This window comes from Rhineura floridana, chromosome 10 (genome assembly GCF_030035675.1).
Source record: "Rhineura floridana isolate rRhiFlo1 chromosome 10, rRhiFlo1.hap2, whole genome shotgun sequence".
NCBI classification, from domain to species: Eukaryota; Metazoa; Chordata; class Lepidosauria; order Squamata; family Rhineuridae; genus Rhineura; species Rhineura floridana.
The window spans coordinates 37,024,200-37,042,447 of record NC_084489.1 but is presented as its reverse complement, the minus strand read 5'-3'; the positions used below and the strand labels follow the sequence as shown (position 1 = coordinate 37,042,447).

Below are 18,248 nucleotides of genomic sequence, written 5' to 3'. Positions count from 1 at the left end.
TAATAGTCACCATTTATAAAATTTCTGGCAAACAGGCGTTTGTGGGAGTTTTATATTTGGACTGAATAAACACTCTTAATACAACATGTTACTGGCCTTTTACCAAAATGATGGTAGTTGTCCAGTGCTTTTCATGCCGCAGATTCTACTTTGAACAAGAATGCCTTCCTTGAAAATGACTTAGATCAGTCTATTTTTCTGTATCTTTCCTTGGTTAACTTCATCAGCAACTACCAACAGTTGTTTTACAGCTATGATAAAATATGTGTTCATGTTTAAAAATTAGCCTAGTTGAAGAGTTCCTCCGTTTTAGTGTACAGCAAAGAAAGCGGTCAGCAGAGCTGGATGCATTTTTGTTTTGATTATGGAGGTAAGGATTAATTAGAGTTCCTTGCTTGTTTCACTTTTTGAATGGTTGCAGTGCTTCTGTCTTTCAGAAAGTTAATTTGAGACAGGTAACATTTACCAACACAGATGTCCAAGGTATAGGCATCTGATGTTCTTGTATAGAATAAGTGGGGGTTTGGGGAGGGGAGCTCAGAAACTATTTGTACATCGTTCTCATGACCAGGTTGAGCAAGCTGCATATACAGGTTTGTGTATGTTTTAATAGAGGGAAACAGAACCCATAGCTCTCCAGATGTCATCAGCTCCAGCCAGCATAGCTAAGTCAGGGATGATGGGCATTATAGCCCAACAACAACTGGAGGGCTACTGTTCCCTATCCCTGTTTTAACACCTTGCACAGTCTAAATCAGGGTGGGTGAAACGCATTATTTCTCTCTTGCATTGGATTCCTGCATACTGAGAAATTATGATGGATTACTAAAGTATTGAGGTCTGGGATCCTCTCCATTTTCTCCTTTCTTTATGTGCATCTTTTTTACTACTGCTTTTTTTTCTGAACAAGAGGGGGAGATGCAGCAGTTGTGAGTGGGAGGAATGTTATGCTTGGTCTCTTCATACCCATTTCATCAACACTGCCTTTCCTGACTATCAACAAAGCCTATCACAGCCTTGTCTCCTCTACACCTGCACTGCCACCTGATATCTCTCCTGCATGTCACTCTTTTAAAAATAACATTATGTTGCAAGGCCTCTTAAACAGAAATATTTGACAGTGTTCTATGAATCATTATGTTGTGTAGTAGCAGAAGCAGAAGTAGTTGTGAAGGGAAGATTCTTTCTTGCCCAAATGTCTCTGACAAGGGGGAAAAATGTTTCTCTGTAATAAGTAGTTTGGCAAATGCCGTGCTGTTTTTGGAAGGTGGTTAGGTGAAAATGTGAGATACACAAAGGGGATATCTCGCTGGTGAAAATGAATGCATGCTTTTGAACTTTGATCAGTGCTTTATAGCATAAGAAGTTAAAAGTTAATTACGGGACAAGGCCTGCCTGTGATACTTTATCAAAACTTGTATTGCATATTTTGTATTATTCTGGCTACAATCCAGAGGTCTGTCTGCATGCAGTGAATTCTTTGTATTTAAAGTATGGTATGGAGGAATACCTTCATAAAAATGTATAGAGCAAAACTGAATGAAATAGATATCTGAAATCCGTTGATCACATGAGCTGAAAGCAAACGATCCTACACCTGGAAAGAGATCACTTTATATCTCTGAATCAAAAGGCATTAGCTGTGCTTAGTTCAAAACAGGAGATTGGTAACGTCATTATCTCTTCATTACTGGGCTCGATCACATGGAGGGTTAATGCAGATCTGGTGCTTTTTGCACATCCTTTTAATTTGGACCGTTTGCATGACATTTTTGCCAACGCGATTGCATTCAGCTGCTATTGCCTTTAATCCGGATTCAATCAATGTGGTAAAAATATGAAATTGGTTTGAAAATCCGCACCCACTTTGCTGCCAACCTGGTGTGTGGTTGCTGCATGGGTTGTTCGCCATTTTAGATCCTCCCTTCCTCTGCCCTCCTACACTGTCCATGGACATCATTTTGTTTCCTGCCACTGACGAACAAACTTCTGGTCGCTCTAGCCTTCCTTTCCCCCACTTCCCCCCCAAACAAGTTCCCTCCCTCAGTCCTTTAAACCAGTGGTGCGCTCTGTTTACTCGTTCACTGTTTTACTTTACGAGTCGGGCGGGGGCAGCGAGGGAAGAGGGCGCTGTGCTGCCACTCTCCCCTGAACCTCTCTCTGCCGGGGGGAGGAGGAGCCACTTCATTCCGTGCCAGTTTGTGGGGAAGAGACCAGGCGGGTATTTAGAGCCAGTGCTCGGGGTGTGGGCGGGTGAGCAGCCCCTCCTCCCCTCCCGTTCCCTTTCCTTCAAGGCGGTGGCGGCAGCGGCAGCAATGAGGAGCAGTCCTGCCGGCCAGCTGCCTGTGATTGAGGAGGAGGGAAGAGATGCAGCCCAGAGAGCAGGACTTTCCGCGGGATGTGCCAGGATGGCCCTGCTTGGTTTTCTGGAGGGGAAGGAAAAGGGGGTCCACCCGACCCCCTCATCTAACACTTTCCGGCCGGGATGCAGCCGTCTTCTTCACAAAGAGGTAGTGTGCGCACACACACACACACACACAAATATACACACTGCACACTATAAACATTTCATTCCTTCACAAAAAGGGCTTTGTCTAGAGGAAATGAAACTGACAACAGAAAAAAAGTAATTTGATGTCAGTTACACCCCCCATTGTCTCCCGCTTAGCATGAAATTGACAGAAAACCCCTCCCCTTCTCGATTAATGATGGGGATGTTCCGGAGGGAGTTAACATTTAAATTTGGGGCAGGGCCACAAGGAAACAGCGATACTAATATATATGAAAGTGTGTGAATGCAAACCAGCAAAACGGAAAATTGGAAGGTAGGGAGGACGGACGTGTGTGAACCATGGAACTCTATCGTGAAAGGAAAAGCTTCAAATTCAATATGTATTTTAGCTCCCATGTGAACCTGGCCACTGTGGGAATTGATTTTTACACAGTTAGTTAAATATGCTAGTTAAATCAGACCTGTACCAAGTGATATTAACATGTGTTTCACCTAGGTTAAAGCTGAATAATTATTCCTAAGGTAAAGCAAAATATGAGGACACCCTTAGAATGGAATGTGCATTAATGTTTGCTTCAGCAAGTATTTCAATCTTCTCACCATTGTTTTTCCTGAATGCCAACAATTAACCTTTTAGTCTGATGGAAGCAGTTACTGCTTTATGTGAGCGTGGCTGATAACTTCCTAAGAGTTCCAGTCTCTTAGGTTCTGAAACTGGAAAGCATATCACTTTTTCTACTGTACATTCTCTGACATTGTCAAAGAGCCATAACAGATATTAGGAGGAAGCTGGATGAGTGATTTGTCCTTTCTTCATCCCCAGGCTTCCGAACCCTTTTCCAAATTGGAGATGTGCATGTTGACAAGAGACAAGCCTCCAAAAGAAGCGAGAAAATACTTAGTTTAAAGTACTTTTTATACAGAAGCATCCCAAACTGCATCAGAGGCAATTAAAACAGGCAAATAAGCAATTCAACCTACAGTTTAAAATACAGGGTTTTATGTTGTCACATCATGCCTTTAAAAGTGTGCCTCAGGATAAACAAAGGAGGCAAAACAGAGAGCACAATATTTATGTTTAGGCATAAAGCAAAGAAAAAAAGGATGTGTCTTATTCTTTTTTCATCAAGATTTCTTAAAAGACTTTTGGTTTGGATGTATTAAATCATGTTTAAACAGCAGTTTTTCCTCCTCATTTTAAGTATCAGTGAAAGGGAATTATATATATATATATTATATTTTTAATAGAAAGGTGGCATATTATTAACTATATACTAGTAGGCATAGTTGGTATGCATTTTGATTATTATCATGTAGTAATTAATATTTATTGATTAATGAAGTTTTAAGAGCCTTTAAAAAGAATATTGATGTTTCTGTAGTTACTGTTGTATCTTCATTGTTTATTATTATAAGGTACCCTAGTAGTTTTATTTTAAAAGGCAGGATACTAAATTTCACAAATAAATAAATACAGTTTAGTTCCAAAGATCTAAGGTGCCTCATCGGATAGCATAAAGGGTCTTCAACTCATGGAAGGGATATATCCAACTTGGCAGAAGAGCCCACTGTGGAAAAAAATGACTCCAAAATCAGGAAAGCTCTTCAGTTAGCATAACCTCTTGCACAACACCTTTTTATGGCCCGTTAGAATTCATATTATTTGCCATGCATCTCATAATGTAACACAGCTTTCGCCAACCTGGTGCCCTCCAGATGTTTTGGATCAACACTGGTCAGCACTAATGGGAGGTTGTAGTCCAAAGCATCTCTGTGAAGGATGTTAAAACAGAGCTCTGTTATAGTGCTGCAGTGCAAGCAATCTTCTGCTAGCACTTGCACAAGTGTACATTTTCTGCTGCTCATAGTTCTTTGGACCAAATCTATGTCTATACCAAGGTCTCATTGGGTACTATTTAACAATAAAACAATTTCTAAATGGCACCATATAGTTACATAAAATGTCACTGTTTAAAACTGAATTATATTGTTGAATTCATTTTTAGTATGCTATTCTTGAAACCTTTTAGGCATGATCTGGTGTTAATCAACCAATCCATTTTTCTAGGACTTTATTGAGATTCTCCTTTGCTTTTTGGTGTAGTTTTGGTGTTGCATTCTTCTTGTTGTTGTTTCTTTGGAGAAGTTTATATCCCCAAGAATATTCATATCTCCCTCTTCAGATGAGATTCTAATGGGGCTAGAAAGTATTTAATTTTCACTAGATTGCAGCTCATATTTTTGTCAGTTAACAAAACTAACAGCAGTTGTCACAAATTGTAGCCACACATATAGACCCTTACCGATAGACTTATTTTAAACAAACTTTTTATTTTGTTACAGAGGTTGAAGGCAGCATTGACTCATCATCCTGCAGGCATGTCAAATGGAAATATGAACACCATGGGTCATATGATGGAAATGATGAGCTCCCGACAGGACCAGACAGCCCACCATCATATGCACTCACATCCGCATCAGCATCAGACACTTCCACCTCATCACCAATATCCACACCAGCATCAACACCCAGCACACCATTCTCACCCTCAAACGCATCACCAGCAGAACCACCCTCACCACCACTCTCATTCTCACCTTCATGCACACCCAGCGCATCATCAGACCTCGCCACATCCGCCACTGCACACAGGCGGACAAGCACAGGTAGAACTTCCTCAAAATATATTCTGTAAAAATGCAGGTTTAAGAGCAAATGTGCACATTGTCTTTTATGTTGATTTTAATTTCCTCCTTTTTGCACTCACAGATGTTGCCATTGGCACCTCTACTTTATATAATCACAATTTTTTAATCCACATCAAAGTGGGCATGATAGTTCATGAATCTCTTACTAAAACTCTAAAATGGATTAAGTTGTTGTGGGTGCTTAAACACATTTTTAAATATGGGAATCCTCACTTGTACCATGTGCTACCTTCAACAAATCTTGAATTGAATTTTCAGGTTAAAGAACTTTAAGGTTATGAATGTATCTCAAGGCAGTTCCACACTTTATGCAGCAGATGCCATTGCCATGAGTTACACGAATATCTCCCACTTAGTATCTGTCACGGGATATTTCTGTGTTTGCTGCGTATACCAGCGACAAAAGTGTCTGCTGCATAGATTGTTGAGCTGTTCAAGTGTATAGCTGCAAACTTTCTTGAAGTAACTAGCCTTTCACATATGTTTGACAGCAACATTTAACCATGAATGTCCCATTTTTTACACACACACATATATATGCCATAGCAACCTACATGCCAATACTATAAACGTTTTATTGATGTTATGGAGAATCAGTCATATGGAAAAACAACATTTTTTTCAGTTGAGATTTTTTTCAGTCTGAATGAGATAAAATTCACCAAACTAATGCAATATCTGAAGCAAAACAGACCAGCTGGTGGTGTGTTCTGCAGTTGAAACTAAGCTGAATATAAGATTAAACATTAAACATTGCTGAAATTAGATGTGCAACAACAGAGGAGGTTTGCATGAAGGTTCTTCTCTAGGGTGCCATCAAGATTCAAACATGGTAATGGAGCAAAGCAGATTATACATTCTGTATATCATTAAAAGCAATTAAAACCCTCATCAACAACAATGTATAAATCGTAGGATAGTAACAAATGGTGTCAAGATGAGAGGTTCTGGGAGTCTAGGAGAAGGGTAATAAGTAATGCCAAAAGAGAGAAGAAAGTGAAAAAAATAAGATGGATCTGAAGGTCCCATTACTTGAAGTGCAACATTTGACCCACCAGAAGTTTAAAGGAGGTATATATAAGATGGAGATTATCTAACAAAAGAAGCAGTAAATATATGCACACATATCATTAAGATGGGCATAATCAATTGACATTCGTGATCAAAAATACATTAGCTCTAAACTAGAGACCGTTGTGTGTAAAAAAGATGGTGATGAAAGACTGCTATCAGTTTTGCTGATCCACACTTTGGGAAAGAGACAAATGGAATGCTTGGAATTACTCCTTCTGTCCCTCACAGTAGGTGTTCAGTGTTGCAACACGTGACCGCACTAACAGTAGATGCAGCCCTGATTTAGCAAGAAGCACTACATATGCAGCCAGATGAAGAGCTTTCCCACCCACCTTTTGCAGCACTCTGCACACGTGGAACAGTCAGGAAGGGCAATGCATACACTCAACCCTGTTGCCATATGCAGGTTGCCTTTGCTGAATTATAGCAAGTTATATGGAAGTAAGTCTTGCAACCATGTATTAAATTCCATTTCCATGGGATTTAATTCTACATCTATGCATTTAAGGTTGCAACCTTGGGAAAAGCAGGTATAGTCCTTCAGCTGCGCATTCAGGAACAAGATTTAGCATTTGCACATGGAAAAATGAAATAGTGGCTATTCCCAAACACACCGTTAGCAGAGTAGTCCCATTGATTTTGGTAGAATTATTCAATTTTTGTATTACATGTAAAATATATGTGTGTTCAAAACCATTGTACGGTATCGCTTGGAAAATGAGTGGACATTTTAAGATCTATAGGTCAGGTAGTTCCCTGGACAACAGGACCGTTTAAATTCCTCATGGGAACACAAAAGCAATGACACTTTTTGAAGAGGGCATTGACTGGGATAAAAGATGGTTGGAGAGAGTAATAAACATAAGGTTATTGCTTTCCAAACCCATCTATAATTCCCTTCAGTATTGGCCTCTTTGGGGGTCAGACTGCTTCAGCAGACACATTAATCTTATGGTACACTTTACTAATTATTAACCAACTCTTTCTGTTGAACCAGATACTTAAGTTCCAAGGTTCATGTCAAAACCAAAGCATGATCTGAATTGCTAGGAGCAACATTCCCCTTTTGCCATAACTTTGATTATTTTATGCCATGCCCCGGTATTAAATTTCAAACTTTTCAACAGCCCTGCAGAGCCGAATGAATTATGGGTTGCTAACATAAATGCCTAAAAATATTGCACTAGGGTATAGGGTAACAGAAGGAACATACTGGATCATGGATCAAGGTGAAGCCCAGCCAATTTAGCGTGTTGTTTTTTGTTCTGTTTTGTATTGGCCGCCTTGAGTCAGATATTGCACGCATGTTTGGTTTTAATATTAAAATGTCTTTCAGATGAATTTCCAGCAAAAGAACTTTGACACAACTAGGTTGTTGTTTTATATTATAGCTTGTTGCTGCTGATAGATTATCAGAAGCATGTTAAAAGTATCCTTGCAAACAAAAAAAGTTGCATATGACAAAATTCGGTGTTTTTTAATTGATCTGCAAGCACTGTCTACATAATCAAATATATCCATGTGTTTCAAATGAGACAGTGGCTATGCAACCCACGATCTGCACATTTCCATGATCCTCTGCTATCACAGAAACACTGTCATATTTCTGTCAGCCATTAAGACACCACAATAAATAATACATCTCTAAAGGCCAATAGCATCACTAGGGTGATGTGTTCCGAATGTGGGTTGGGTAGATCTATGTAGAATTTGTTCATGTGATACATTTACTGTGTCAGTGATCAACACATTATGAGCTGGGTTGCAAACTGGGCTGAAACGTAAATTGGCCTATATTCTCCTGCATGTGTAGTTGGAATCGGCTGGTCAGGAAAGTGAGGTGGTCAATGATTAATATAAGGGCCTTGTCTCTACCAGGCATCTTCATGTCATGTAGGAACATGCAGGCAGCAGAGGAACAAGAAGCTGAAAACGAAGAATTATAATTCTAAAATTAAGTTAATTATAGCTCTGATCGACAGTGTGCTTTGCACAACATAGGGGCATTCAATAGATTTCCTCCAATGTTAGTAACACTCTGGGGCAGCTTTACTGTTAGGCACAATAATGTGGCCACCTCAGGCAGCAGATGCTGGGAGTGGGGATGGCACTCGAAGTGGAGCAGAGCGCAATTAGCAGCATGGTGATAGAGGACAAAGCTCTGTGTGTCCACACACAGTCTGCACTGCATCCCCTAAGCTGGTCTTCTGTCACAGGTGCAGTAAAAGATGCTGTGCTATCACCACTTGATAGAAGTAAGATTTAACTGCCCATCTAGTCGGCTTCTGCATGTGGAGGGGAGGGTGCCATCTCCATGGTTTCAGACAGGGGTCTTTCTCTGCCCTATCTGGAGATACCAGGGATTAAATCTGGGACCTTTTGCATGCAACGCATGTGCTCTACCACTGAGCCACATCTTGTAACCACAGACTGAAAAACTACTGCTACGTAACTACAAGATATTTTACCATATAGAACCAAACAGACTTTGGGCTGCAATTTCCCTGTTACAATTCTGTTACTTAATAATCCCATTTGACTTCACATATTTCATTTGCATTTTACCATTCCTCCAAGGAGCTCAGATTAACTCTAGAGTGTCCTTAGATTGCCTGTCATCCATATACTGCTCAGGCTTTGACCTTCTTTGCCTAAAAGAAATGGCTACATCAGATATCTTCAGATCATTCTCTGGGATATAACTAGCTTTCCAATTAACATCCTTCTGATCCATATCCAAATTTCAGATTGATAACCAAATTTTGCCCACTATTCATTTCATAACTGATTTTTTTTTACCCACTATTCATTTAAAGTAAAGCAACTTAAGGGATGGAAAGGGCTGTTCTGTATATACAGTAGGGCCCCGCTTACCGGTGTTCCGTTTTGCAGCGTTCTGCTCATGCGGCGGCTTTCAATTCGGGGAAATTCCCCGTTTTAAAGCCGATTTTTTGCTTTTATGGTGTTTTGCGACATTTTCGCGTCATTTTCGCATGATGCAGCCCATTATAGTCAGTGGGTTCCACTTTACAGCAATTTCCGCTTTACAGCAGGGGCCTGGTCCCTAACCCGCCGTATTAGCGGGCCCCTACTATATAAGAGAACCAACCTGAGAAGCAGAGCTTAGAAACAGAATGCATAGCTTGAAATAAAAGGGAAAAAGCAGAAAGGCATGTGCAAAGATGTTAGTATCCAGAAATGTAAACAACAAACCTTGGATAACTCAGAAGGTATTGCTGTGACTTTTGATGTTAGGTTGACAGTTTAAAAGAGACCTTTGAGACCTTTACCTTTCAGGTGTGTTGCTGTGGAGGCAACATACATACCCCTTCTATGCAGGGCATCTGGCATTGCTCAGCATAAACTTCTCAAGCCAAGATGGGGGCAATAGACACTGAGGAGCAATTCACAGAATGCTGCAAGGAAACTAAAATAGGAGATTGATGGCATGTGGGCTGAGCTTGGGCATGCAGGAAAGTGATCATGTGGTCATTTCATCATGAGAGCAGTGATTTTGTCAGATCACCTCTTGCTTTATCCATGGTTAGACAACCTGGAGTTGCTACGCATGCTAACATTTGATTTTTACTGTTTGTGAACAATTGGAAACCAACCAGCAAATGAAAGTTTTTGTGGTGCCCTAGTGATATGTTTGCATCTAGGAACACAATCATAACCTCGGACAGTAAATATGCCTGGAGCTGCCTGTGATCACAGTCCTTCATGACACTGTACTATGGCAGAAGGCATTGCAAGGATTGCTTGCTTGAAAGCACCATGTCCTGCTCTTACTGCTTGTGCAACCTAGCATGCCAACAAAGCTAGCATGCTGGCTACAATTGTTCTCCTTGATGAATTAGCATGAATAGGTTGAGATGGGAGGCATTTTCAATAAGAAATCAATCACATGTCTTCTGAGGTGTTACAGTTCCCCACAGAATTGTACCATAATGGTTCTGAAAGCTGAATTTCCTTTTAGTTCACACAAATTCATCCCACAGTTTGGGACACTTTCATGGTTATGTGAATCAGCCCACAGTTTCCCTAAGAAAAGGGGGAAAGGGAATTATAGGAGACCTCTTCATTACCCACTTCATCCCCAGCCTTCAAGTTGCTTCCATCTTATATTTCTTCCTCATAAATCCAACAGAAAGCAAATTAACGGGTTGTTACCTCAGAATAACTATCCATGTAAACAAGACCTATGTGTAGTGCAAAGGAAAATTCACGTCTTTAAATTATGAACAAAATTAAAGGTCCCAAGGCTCCTTCTGTTCTGTGATTAATGCAAGCCACTGGAGTGATTTAGATGTTTCACACTTGAACTGAATGCTTGTTTTTTCGTTTTCTTTTTCTTTTTTACTGCTCTTGAAATGAAATGAAACATTTTTAATACGATGCAGCAAAATAAAATAAAAAAAGTCCTCTCTGCTGCAATTCAAAAAAGCCATTCTCCAAAACATCCTCCTGGTCCATGTAGGCTGTTAGTCAAAGAGTAATTTAAGGGCATCTGGTGAAGTCTTTGAACTTCTGCCACTCTCATATCTTGCCAAAATGTCTGTCTTCAAAGAACATAGCCCATTCGTGTGTTTTTTAATTATAGTTCATTTTTTAAATTATTATTCCACTGTCAACTATGGTGTCATTCCCTTACTGGTTACTTCACTAAAATCAGTTATGCTTCACATTAGGTAGCAGCAGCAGCCCAACAAATGCAGCCCACTCAGAACATACAGCCACCTCAGCCCACTGGTGGTCGCCGAAGGAGAGTGGTGGATGAGGACCCAGATGAGAGGCGGCGGAAATTTCTGGAACGAAACCGAGCAGCTGCCACACGCTGCAGACAGAAGAGGAAGGTCTGGGTGATGTCACTGGAAAAGAAAGCAGAAGAACTCACCCAGACAAACATGCAACTTCAGGTGCGGGTTACTCTTTACATGCCTGGGACACAGAGTCACTGTTTGTATCCTAGGTCATTGCTGCACCCCCAAGACTTTCTTGGCTTAAACTGGTGCTGCTGCACATTTTAAGGCAAACACAGAGAATCTGAACATGTTAAATCAACATATATGAATAACATTTAATTTGGGAAATATTAGCCAAGAAGAGAGTCAAGATTCGGAAGCTCCCTGCTCTTTTGTGGTGGGTCACATATTAAGTCTTTTTCCATAAACAGCATAAACCAATGTCTTTGTACATTACATTAAGTATGGAATTGATGTTTAAAGACAGTAAGTAATAGAAGAGTGATGAGGAGGGGGGGACTCTTTGTCATCTAGCCCAAGCCATTCTCTTTTGCACTGCTGGATGCAAAATGTTGTTTAATGGTCTTCTGTCTCCATACTAAGTACAGAACGATGGTCTGAAGTAGGTTAAACTTCGGGCACAAAGAACTGGGAGGTTTTCTTGTGCAAGCCACACTGAAATGGGTTCATTGCAGGATGATAATGGATAAGTTCCAGGTGGATTGCAACTTGGCCATAACCAAAAGGGTTGTTCGTTTGTTTTTAAAGTAAATCTGAAAATTTGGCTGTTAAATTTATTGACACCAATTGGGAACAGAGCATACCAAACGGCAGCAGTTTGGTGACAAACCTAAGCTTTTTATTATATACAAAAATCATAGAATAGTAGAGTTGGAAGGGGCCTATAAGGCCATCAAGTCCAACCCCCTGCTCAATATAGGAATCCAGCTTAAAACATACCTGACAGGTGGCTGTCGAGCTGCCTCTTGAATGCCTCCAGTGTTGGAGATCTCACCACTTCTCTACGTAATTGGTTCCATTGTCATACTGTTAGGACATTTTTCCTGATGTTCAGCCATAATCTGGCTTCCTGTAACTTGAGCCCATTATTCCATGTCCTGCACTCTGGGATGATCGAGAAGAAATCCTGGCCCTCCTCTGTGTGGCAATCTTTCAGGTACTTGAAGAGTGCCATCATATCTCCCCTTCAGTGTTCTCTTCTCAGGGCTAAACATTCCCAGTTCTTTCAGTCTCTCCTCATAGGGCTTTGTTTCCAGTCCCTTGATCATCCTTGTTGCCCTCCTCTGAAACTGTCCAGTTTTTCTGCATCCTTCATAAAGGGCCATGTCTAGAACTGGATGCAGGACTCAAGGCCTAACCACTGCTGAGTAGTGGGAAACCAGTACTAATAGAGGGAAACTGAAAGTTTCTGCCAAATTAATACGTTTTCCAGCTTGCAAAAGTATGACATCATAGGATGAGTGAATTAAAGTTCAGCTGTAAATCTAAATTTAATACTACATCATATGTATGTATATGCAAGCTAAGGACATGTGGGTCTGATTCACAACATTTTTTCCTGAATGGATGAATGTATCTATGATGTATGGGTTACAGGGATGATATTAGTCAAAGCAGTAGTTTCTATGTCTTATTTCCAACTCTGATTAATTATGTCTGACTCTACTAACCTGTCCCATACTCATGAAGATATATTCATTGTAGTTCTCTTTTTCCAACAGAAACAAATTTAGGATTTGGTGTTTTTTTGCTCTGTGAATAGAAGGACCTCTTCCATGATCACAACTCACCTTCTATGAACAGAAGTTCCTTCCATTCCTAGAGCAAAAAGTTATGATCCAATCCATTTATTTGTAGCTAAAGTCTTTTGTAATATTGGACCTCATTTTCAAAAAGTATATGCCCCAGTTCTGAGCTGCTTGTGCATTGTAATGTGTATGCAGAGCCCATACACATGGGAAGAGGAAAATGAAAGGGAGCACTGTGTATACATGAGAGTTCCTTTCCCTCAAGGGATCCCTACATTAGTCAGAATATTTTTTTAAAAATTGCTTCATCATTGTCAACACATTGCTAAATGTGTAGAATGTCCTACATCAATAGCAGCCAGTGAGGTGGTGCATGTGGCGCTCTTTTGCCCGTTTCTGAATATGGCAGGGGAGGTGTAAAGTGCGGGGAGCTCAGTACAGTGTGGTGTATGGCAGCAGGAGCATAAGATTGGCTTCCCCACTACACACTGGACCAAGCTTCCCGCACCTCACACCTCTCCCTCTCAGCAGCAGCAGCCCACCTTGTTCGAAAGCCAGGAGAGCAACAGAGCCCCACCTGCACTGCCTGACTGGTCATTACTGTCCTACATGCAGTAATTTAATGTCATGAATTTTAAAAATGAACATGGAACACGTGTGGTGATAGCTTGAAAGATTGCTGCTGTAGGCCTTCCCCCCCCCCGATACTGGGATCCTAAAGTACAATCCTGATGAGCAGCGGAGCACATGGTCAGATTGCTAATCAGGTTACAAGTAAAGGTACTGTCTCACTTGCTATGGGTATCTTGCTCTAGGCGGGCAATAATGCTATTAACCAATGAGATGGCAGGTGCAGACTAGGCTTTAAAGGCATATGACAGAACATGGGCTTGGACCAGTATATCTATTATGAAAAAAAATTACATGAAGATTCAAACTGTATGCAAGCCTGTTGTATATGTTACAATGAGAAGCCTGTGAACTCTTAAGGTTACATTTATTAAAGTAAAAGTCTCTCTTTTACTCTAGAATGAAGTTTCCATGTTGAAAAATGAAGTAGCGCAGCTGAAACAATTGTTGTTAACACATAAAGACTGTCCAATAACAGCCATGCAGAAAGAGTCGCAAGGATACCTAAGTAAGTAGGTAACATATTTATATTATCATAGGTTACATACTAAAAGTGCCTTTCCTTTCTTTTCACCTAACGTCTTAATTTCTGGACAGTTTCTTTAAACAATCTTTATGAATGGCATGAAATTAGCATGGAGAACAAGCATCTGCAATAAAGTGTATGAGTAACCAATCCTACAATGGCCTCATTTGCACATAATGTTAAACCATAATTTAATGGCCAGAAGTAACAAGCCTTGGCTTGTCATTATGTGCAAACCCAAGCTTATAGGTTGTTTGGAGTAAAACAAACCATGAGTCCATGTTCATTTGTAATGACAAGCCAAGACTTGTGGTTTGTTGCTCCTAGTCCTAGCACAGATCAAGGAAGGAGCAGAGTGGGGACTTTTGAGCAGTGTGCACCAGCATGCTCCTTGTTTACATTAAACCACACTTAAATGTTAACTATTATTAAATAATTAAATACTAACTATGGTTTAACATTATGTGCAATTTGGGCCAGTATTACAATTCAGCTTATCAGACATAGACCAACCTCAGTCTGTTCTAAAAGGTGCTTAGTAGAGACATCTCAGAGATTGACATTTCCAGTAACTTCTAAAACCTGTAATGTGGATTTCTGCTGTGATCATTCTGGGCATTGCAGCTAACCGTACAATCCTATATGTGTTGACTCAGAAGTAAGCCCCAATGAGCTTGGGAGTAAATAATGTGGAACATACTCCCAGGTAAGTGGGTGTAGGATTGCAGCCTAAACCACTAGGTCACTGTTATTTTATTTGTTTATTTCCTTGTTTAATCTATTTATAGGCTGCCCTTCAGTGCAAAACTTCCAATTAAACTTCCAATTTAAAATGATAAACACAATAAAACTCCATCTAAAACATTAAAAGTTCAGGAGCAACAATCATAAACCTGGTAGAGCTAAACAGACAATACTAAAACTATTCTAGAACACCTATGCAATTTTTAAAAAAAGGCTTTTGGGACTGAAAAATGCATCAAAGATGGTGCCAATTTATATGGTAAACCTGGTCCACTTCAGGCTACAGCTGAGGGGTTCCCATAATTGGTATAGTCCTCCTGAAAAAAGAAAAATGAAATCCATGCCCACATAAAAAATCAGATCAAACCCTTCTCCTAACATCTTGCTTCATTTTTTTCTCGTTTTGCTTTTAATTTGAAGGAATTCGAATATGTGAGCCCCGTACCTGCAGTCTGAAGTGGTACTGTCCAAACAAACACACTGCTGCCTTAGTAGGAAGTAGGACAGTTGTGCACCTAATGATGTAAATGATGCCTCAGTTGCGTACCTAACGATGTAAATTTTAAGTGTGACAAACCTGGTTTTGCAAGATATCATCCTGGTATACTTATTGGAGGGCTAGGTTGGGCTATGCTTCCAGTTGAGAGTGCATTTGGTGGCAAATCTAAGTTTGTTGCTACATAATGTGTGAAATGCCCCTCCATCATAGTCCAGTGCAAAGTAGGTCTGAATACAACTCATTGCTGCCCCAGCTAACTACTTCTTCTCTGTATCTGGGCAGTTAATATCTGTTTTACTCCCCAGAGACTGCTGGATGCATGAATTTCTAGGGCTGGAGAAGGCTTCAGAGCCAGTCCTACCATTAGGCAAACTGAAGCAGTCACCTCAGGTAGCAGATGCCTGGAGTCGGGGAGAGGCAGTAAGGTCCTGGCAGACAGAGTGGTGTGTGCTAGGCAGCCTGCCCTGCACACTCTGTTAGCTGTCCTTGGGTGTCCTCCACTGCCCCGTCACCAGTGCTGAAGTAAGATTTAACTGCAACTCCAGTCAGCTGGCTGGCCTGGGGTTGTCATCTTGTTCTTCACCTCAGGCAGCACAATGTCTCAAGGAGCAGTGTCTTCTGCAGTGCTCATACGTCCAGATTCCTGTGCATCTTTTGATGTTAGAGGAAACTGGGACTAGCACTGCCTTCCTTTCCCAGCTTGTCCTCACTCAGAGCCCTGTTAAAGTGCTTGAAAAGGAGACATGGCAGCCTGGACTGGAGAGGCAACGTACGCCGCATTTTGCTGGAGCAGCTCTGACTTCATGAAGATGATCCATCAGTACATGCAAGAAGCACAGTGATGATTTACTATTTACTCTGAGGTATCGTTATATTAATTTACAGTGCAATCCTACACATGTTTATTGGGAAGCAAGCCCTAGTGAGTTCAGTGGGGCTTACTCCCATGTAAACAGGTTTGGGATTGCAGCCTCAAAGTGCTAAATGCAGGCATAGTTTAAGATAGAAATTAAGTTTATAACCCTACATTTATTATTTCTAAAGTCCTGATATTACCTAAGCTGTTCTAAGCGGAATACCTGGGCTCTGGATTTCCTGTGGTTAGATATGTTGTGCCAGTTACACTCTGCTGCCTGTTTAGCAGGATTGTACTATGCTGCAAAAAGTGGGGCAGATGGGGGGGTGAGATGTTCCTACTAGGGATGGGCGAGAAATTAGATTCAGTTCGCATTTAAAGCCAAATGTAACAAATTCACACTTTCTGAAACAATATGAGAACTGAAACACAGCCATCCTTCGAAATTCAAACTAATCCAAATGTTGCGATGCAGTTCTCCAACCAAGCAATATTAACAAAAGTGCATATATTATCAGAAGGTTTGCGTAAAAATGACTGTATTGGTAAAAATGACATACAAAAAGGAGAAATTACTTGCAAAAATGTGTACATCAGTCCAAACTGCCTACCAATATGTATTTATTAGGAGAAATTTGCACTAAAATGCTGGAGAATTTTCATGAGAATTTTTTTAAAAAATCATAAATTGCTGCAGAAATGTGAAGAACCTCATGTAAGATTAGAAAAATGAGAAACGGAGAGAAGCGAAACGGACAGCTCCTCCCATCCCTCCTTCCTCCCCACGTAGACATGAGCCTTCGTTTCTTCTCTTTTCAGGTCCTGAAAGCAGCCCTCCTGCAAGTCCCACCCCGGCCTGCTCCCAGCAACAAGTCATCCAGCATAACACCATTACAACTTCATCCACAGTCAGTGATGTCATAGGAAGCTCCACCCTCAGTCAGCTTGCAAGTCATAGAACAGATATGAATCCAATCCTTTAAAACCTATTGGTCAGGAACTGCTATGAAAAAGTCATAAGAAAATATCAGAGTTCCTTTCTGTTAAAGGCATTTTTTCAAAGTTATCTCAGACCTGGAGGACTCTTCAGCCCCCAAAAGACTATGAGTTCCAATTTTATAGTTATTAAAAATGTCTTTTATACTTAGTAATAATAAAGGGAGTTATGCAATGACTACGCTATCAGCTTGGGAGATGGTATGGTGCTTTCTCCAGTTTTCTGGTACCAGTTTGTTTGTTTGTATTGTTTGTTTGTTATTTTTTTAACCAAACTGTTCCTGTACATAATGATGTTTCTTCTCACCACCGTAGGCTGATACAACAGAAACATGTTAAATGGCCACTTGTTAGCCAAAATTAGGCTTGGGAATTATTAAGCAGCCACACATGGACAACTAGGCATAACTGGGCTGTAAATACATGGAGGAAGCTTGGTTGACAGTATAAGGATATTTCTTTTTTGGTGTGATAGCACCAAGCTCTCTGATGCATTCGTAGCCTTGCATATCTCATTTTCTGTTTTGAAAATGGTTCCATGCTTTACATAGTGATTGGATCAAAAAAAGCAAATTATGTCAAGGTGCCTAACTGGTCCTACTCTATTCTTTGTCCAAGCAGTTTATCATCTAATTCTCTGTGCAAAGAATTTCACTTGGAATTTGAATATGTTATGGCACAGAGTTTTGGAGACTTTTGGCTTTTTTATTTTCTTTTTTTTTTGGTGAAAGCAGGTTTCTTTAGACTGTTTGTTTTCAGAGAATCATTTGAAAACATGCAGGCAATCTGAGGGAAAGAAATCCTGCCCCTACCTGGCCATTCTGTCACTCTCTAATGTTCACTTATCCACAAGCCTAACATCTTTAGCCTACCACCATGGTGCCATTGTACAAATGGGATATAAATGCAAAATATGAAACATGCTTCTGTTTTAAATTACATGTTTTTTGAGCTGCCATGGTGTTTTCTGTCTCTGTCCCATGTGCCGTCCTCCTTTCTGCACTTTGTATGTTCCTTCACAGTCCATATAGCTTCTGTCCTTCCTTTCAGACGTCTTTATTGCCCTTCATACTAACTGCATACTAACTGCACACTCCTATACATGTCTGCTCAGACGTAAGCCTTATTGAGTTCAATGGGGCTTTCTCTCAGGTAAGTGGGTATAGGATCACAGCCTAAAGCTCTTCC

At 40.5% G+C, this 18,248-nt stretch overlaps 1 protein-coding gene across 23 annotated transcripts in view; it reads left to right on the top strand.

Moving 5' to 3' along the window:
• Positions 1 to 17,238, top strand: part of CREB5 (cAMP responsive element binding protein 5) — a 400,244-nt gene extending 383,006 nt beyond the window's left edge. For 20 of the 23 annotated variants that reach the window (XM_061585909.1, XM_061585921.1, XM_061585916.1 and 17 more), the window contains 4 exons: positions 4,856 to 5,179; positions 10,987 to 11,214; positions 13,839 to 13,947; positions 16,884 to 17,238. In XM_061585909.1, coding sequence (XP_061441893.1) covers positions 4,856 to 5,179; positions 10,987 to 11,214; positions 13,839 to 13,947; positions 16,884 to 17,047 — 825 coding nt within the window. In that variant the 3' untranslated portion in view covers positions 17,048 to 17,238. Of the gene's footprint in view, positions 1 to 4,855; positions 5,180 to 10,986; positions 11,215 to 13,838; positions 13,952 to 15,907; positions 16,072 to 16,883 lie in introns of those variants that run through there. The other 3 variants (XR_009758052.1, XM_061585927.1, XM_061585926.1) reach the window with 3 other exon arrangements.
• The last annotated feature ends 1,010 nt before the right edge of the window (positions 17,239 to 18,248 follow it).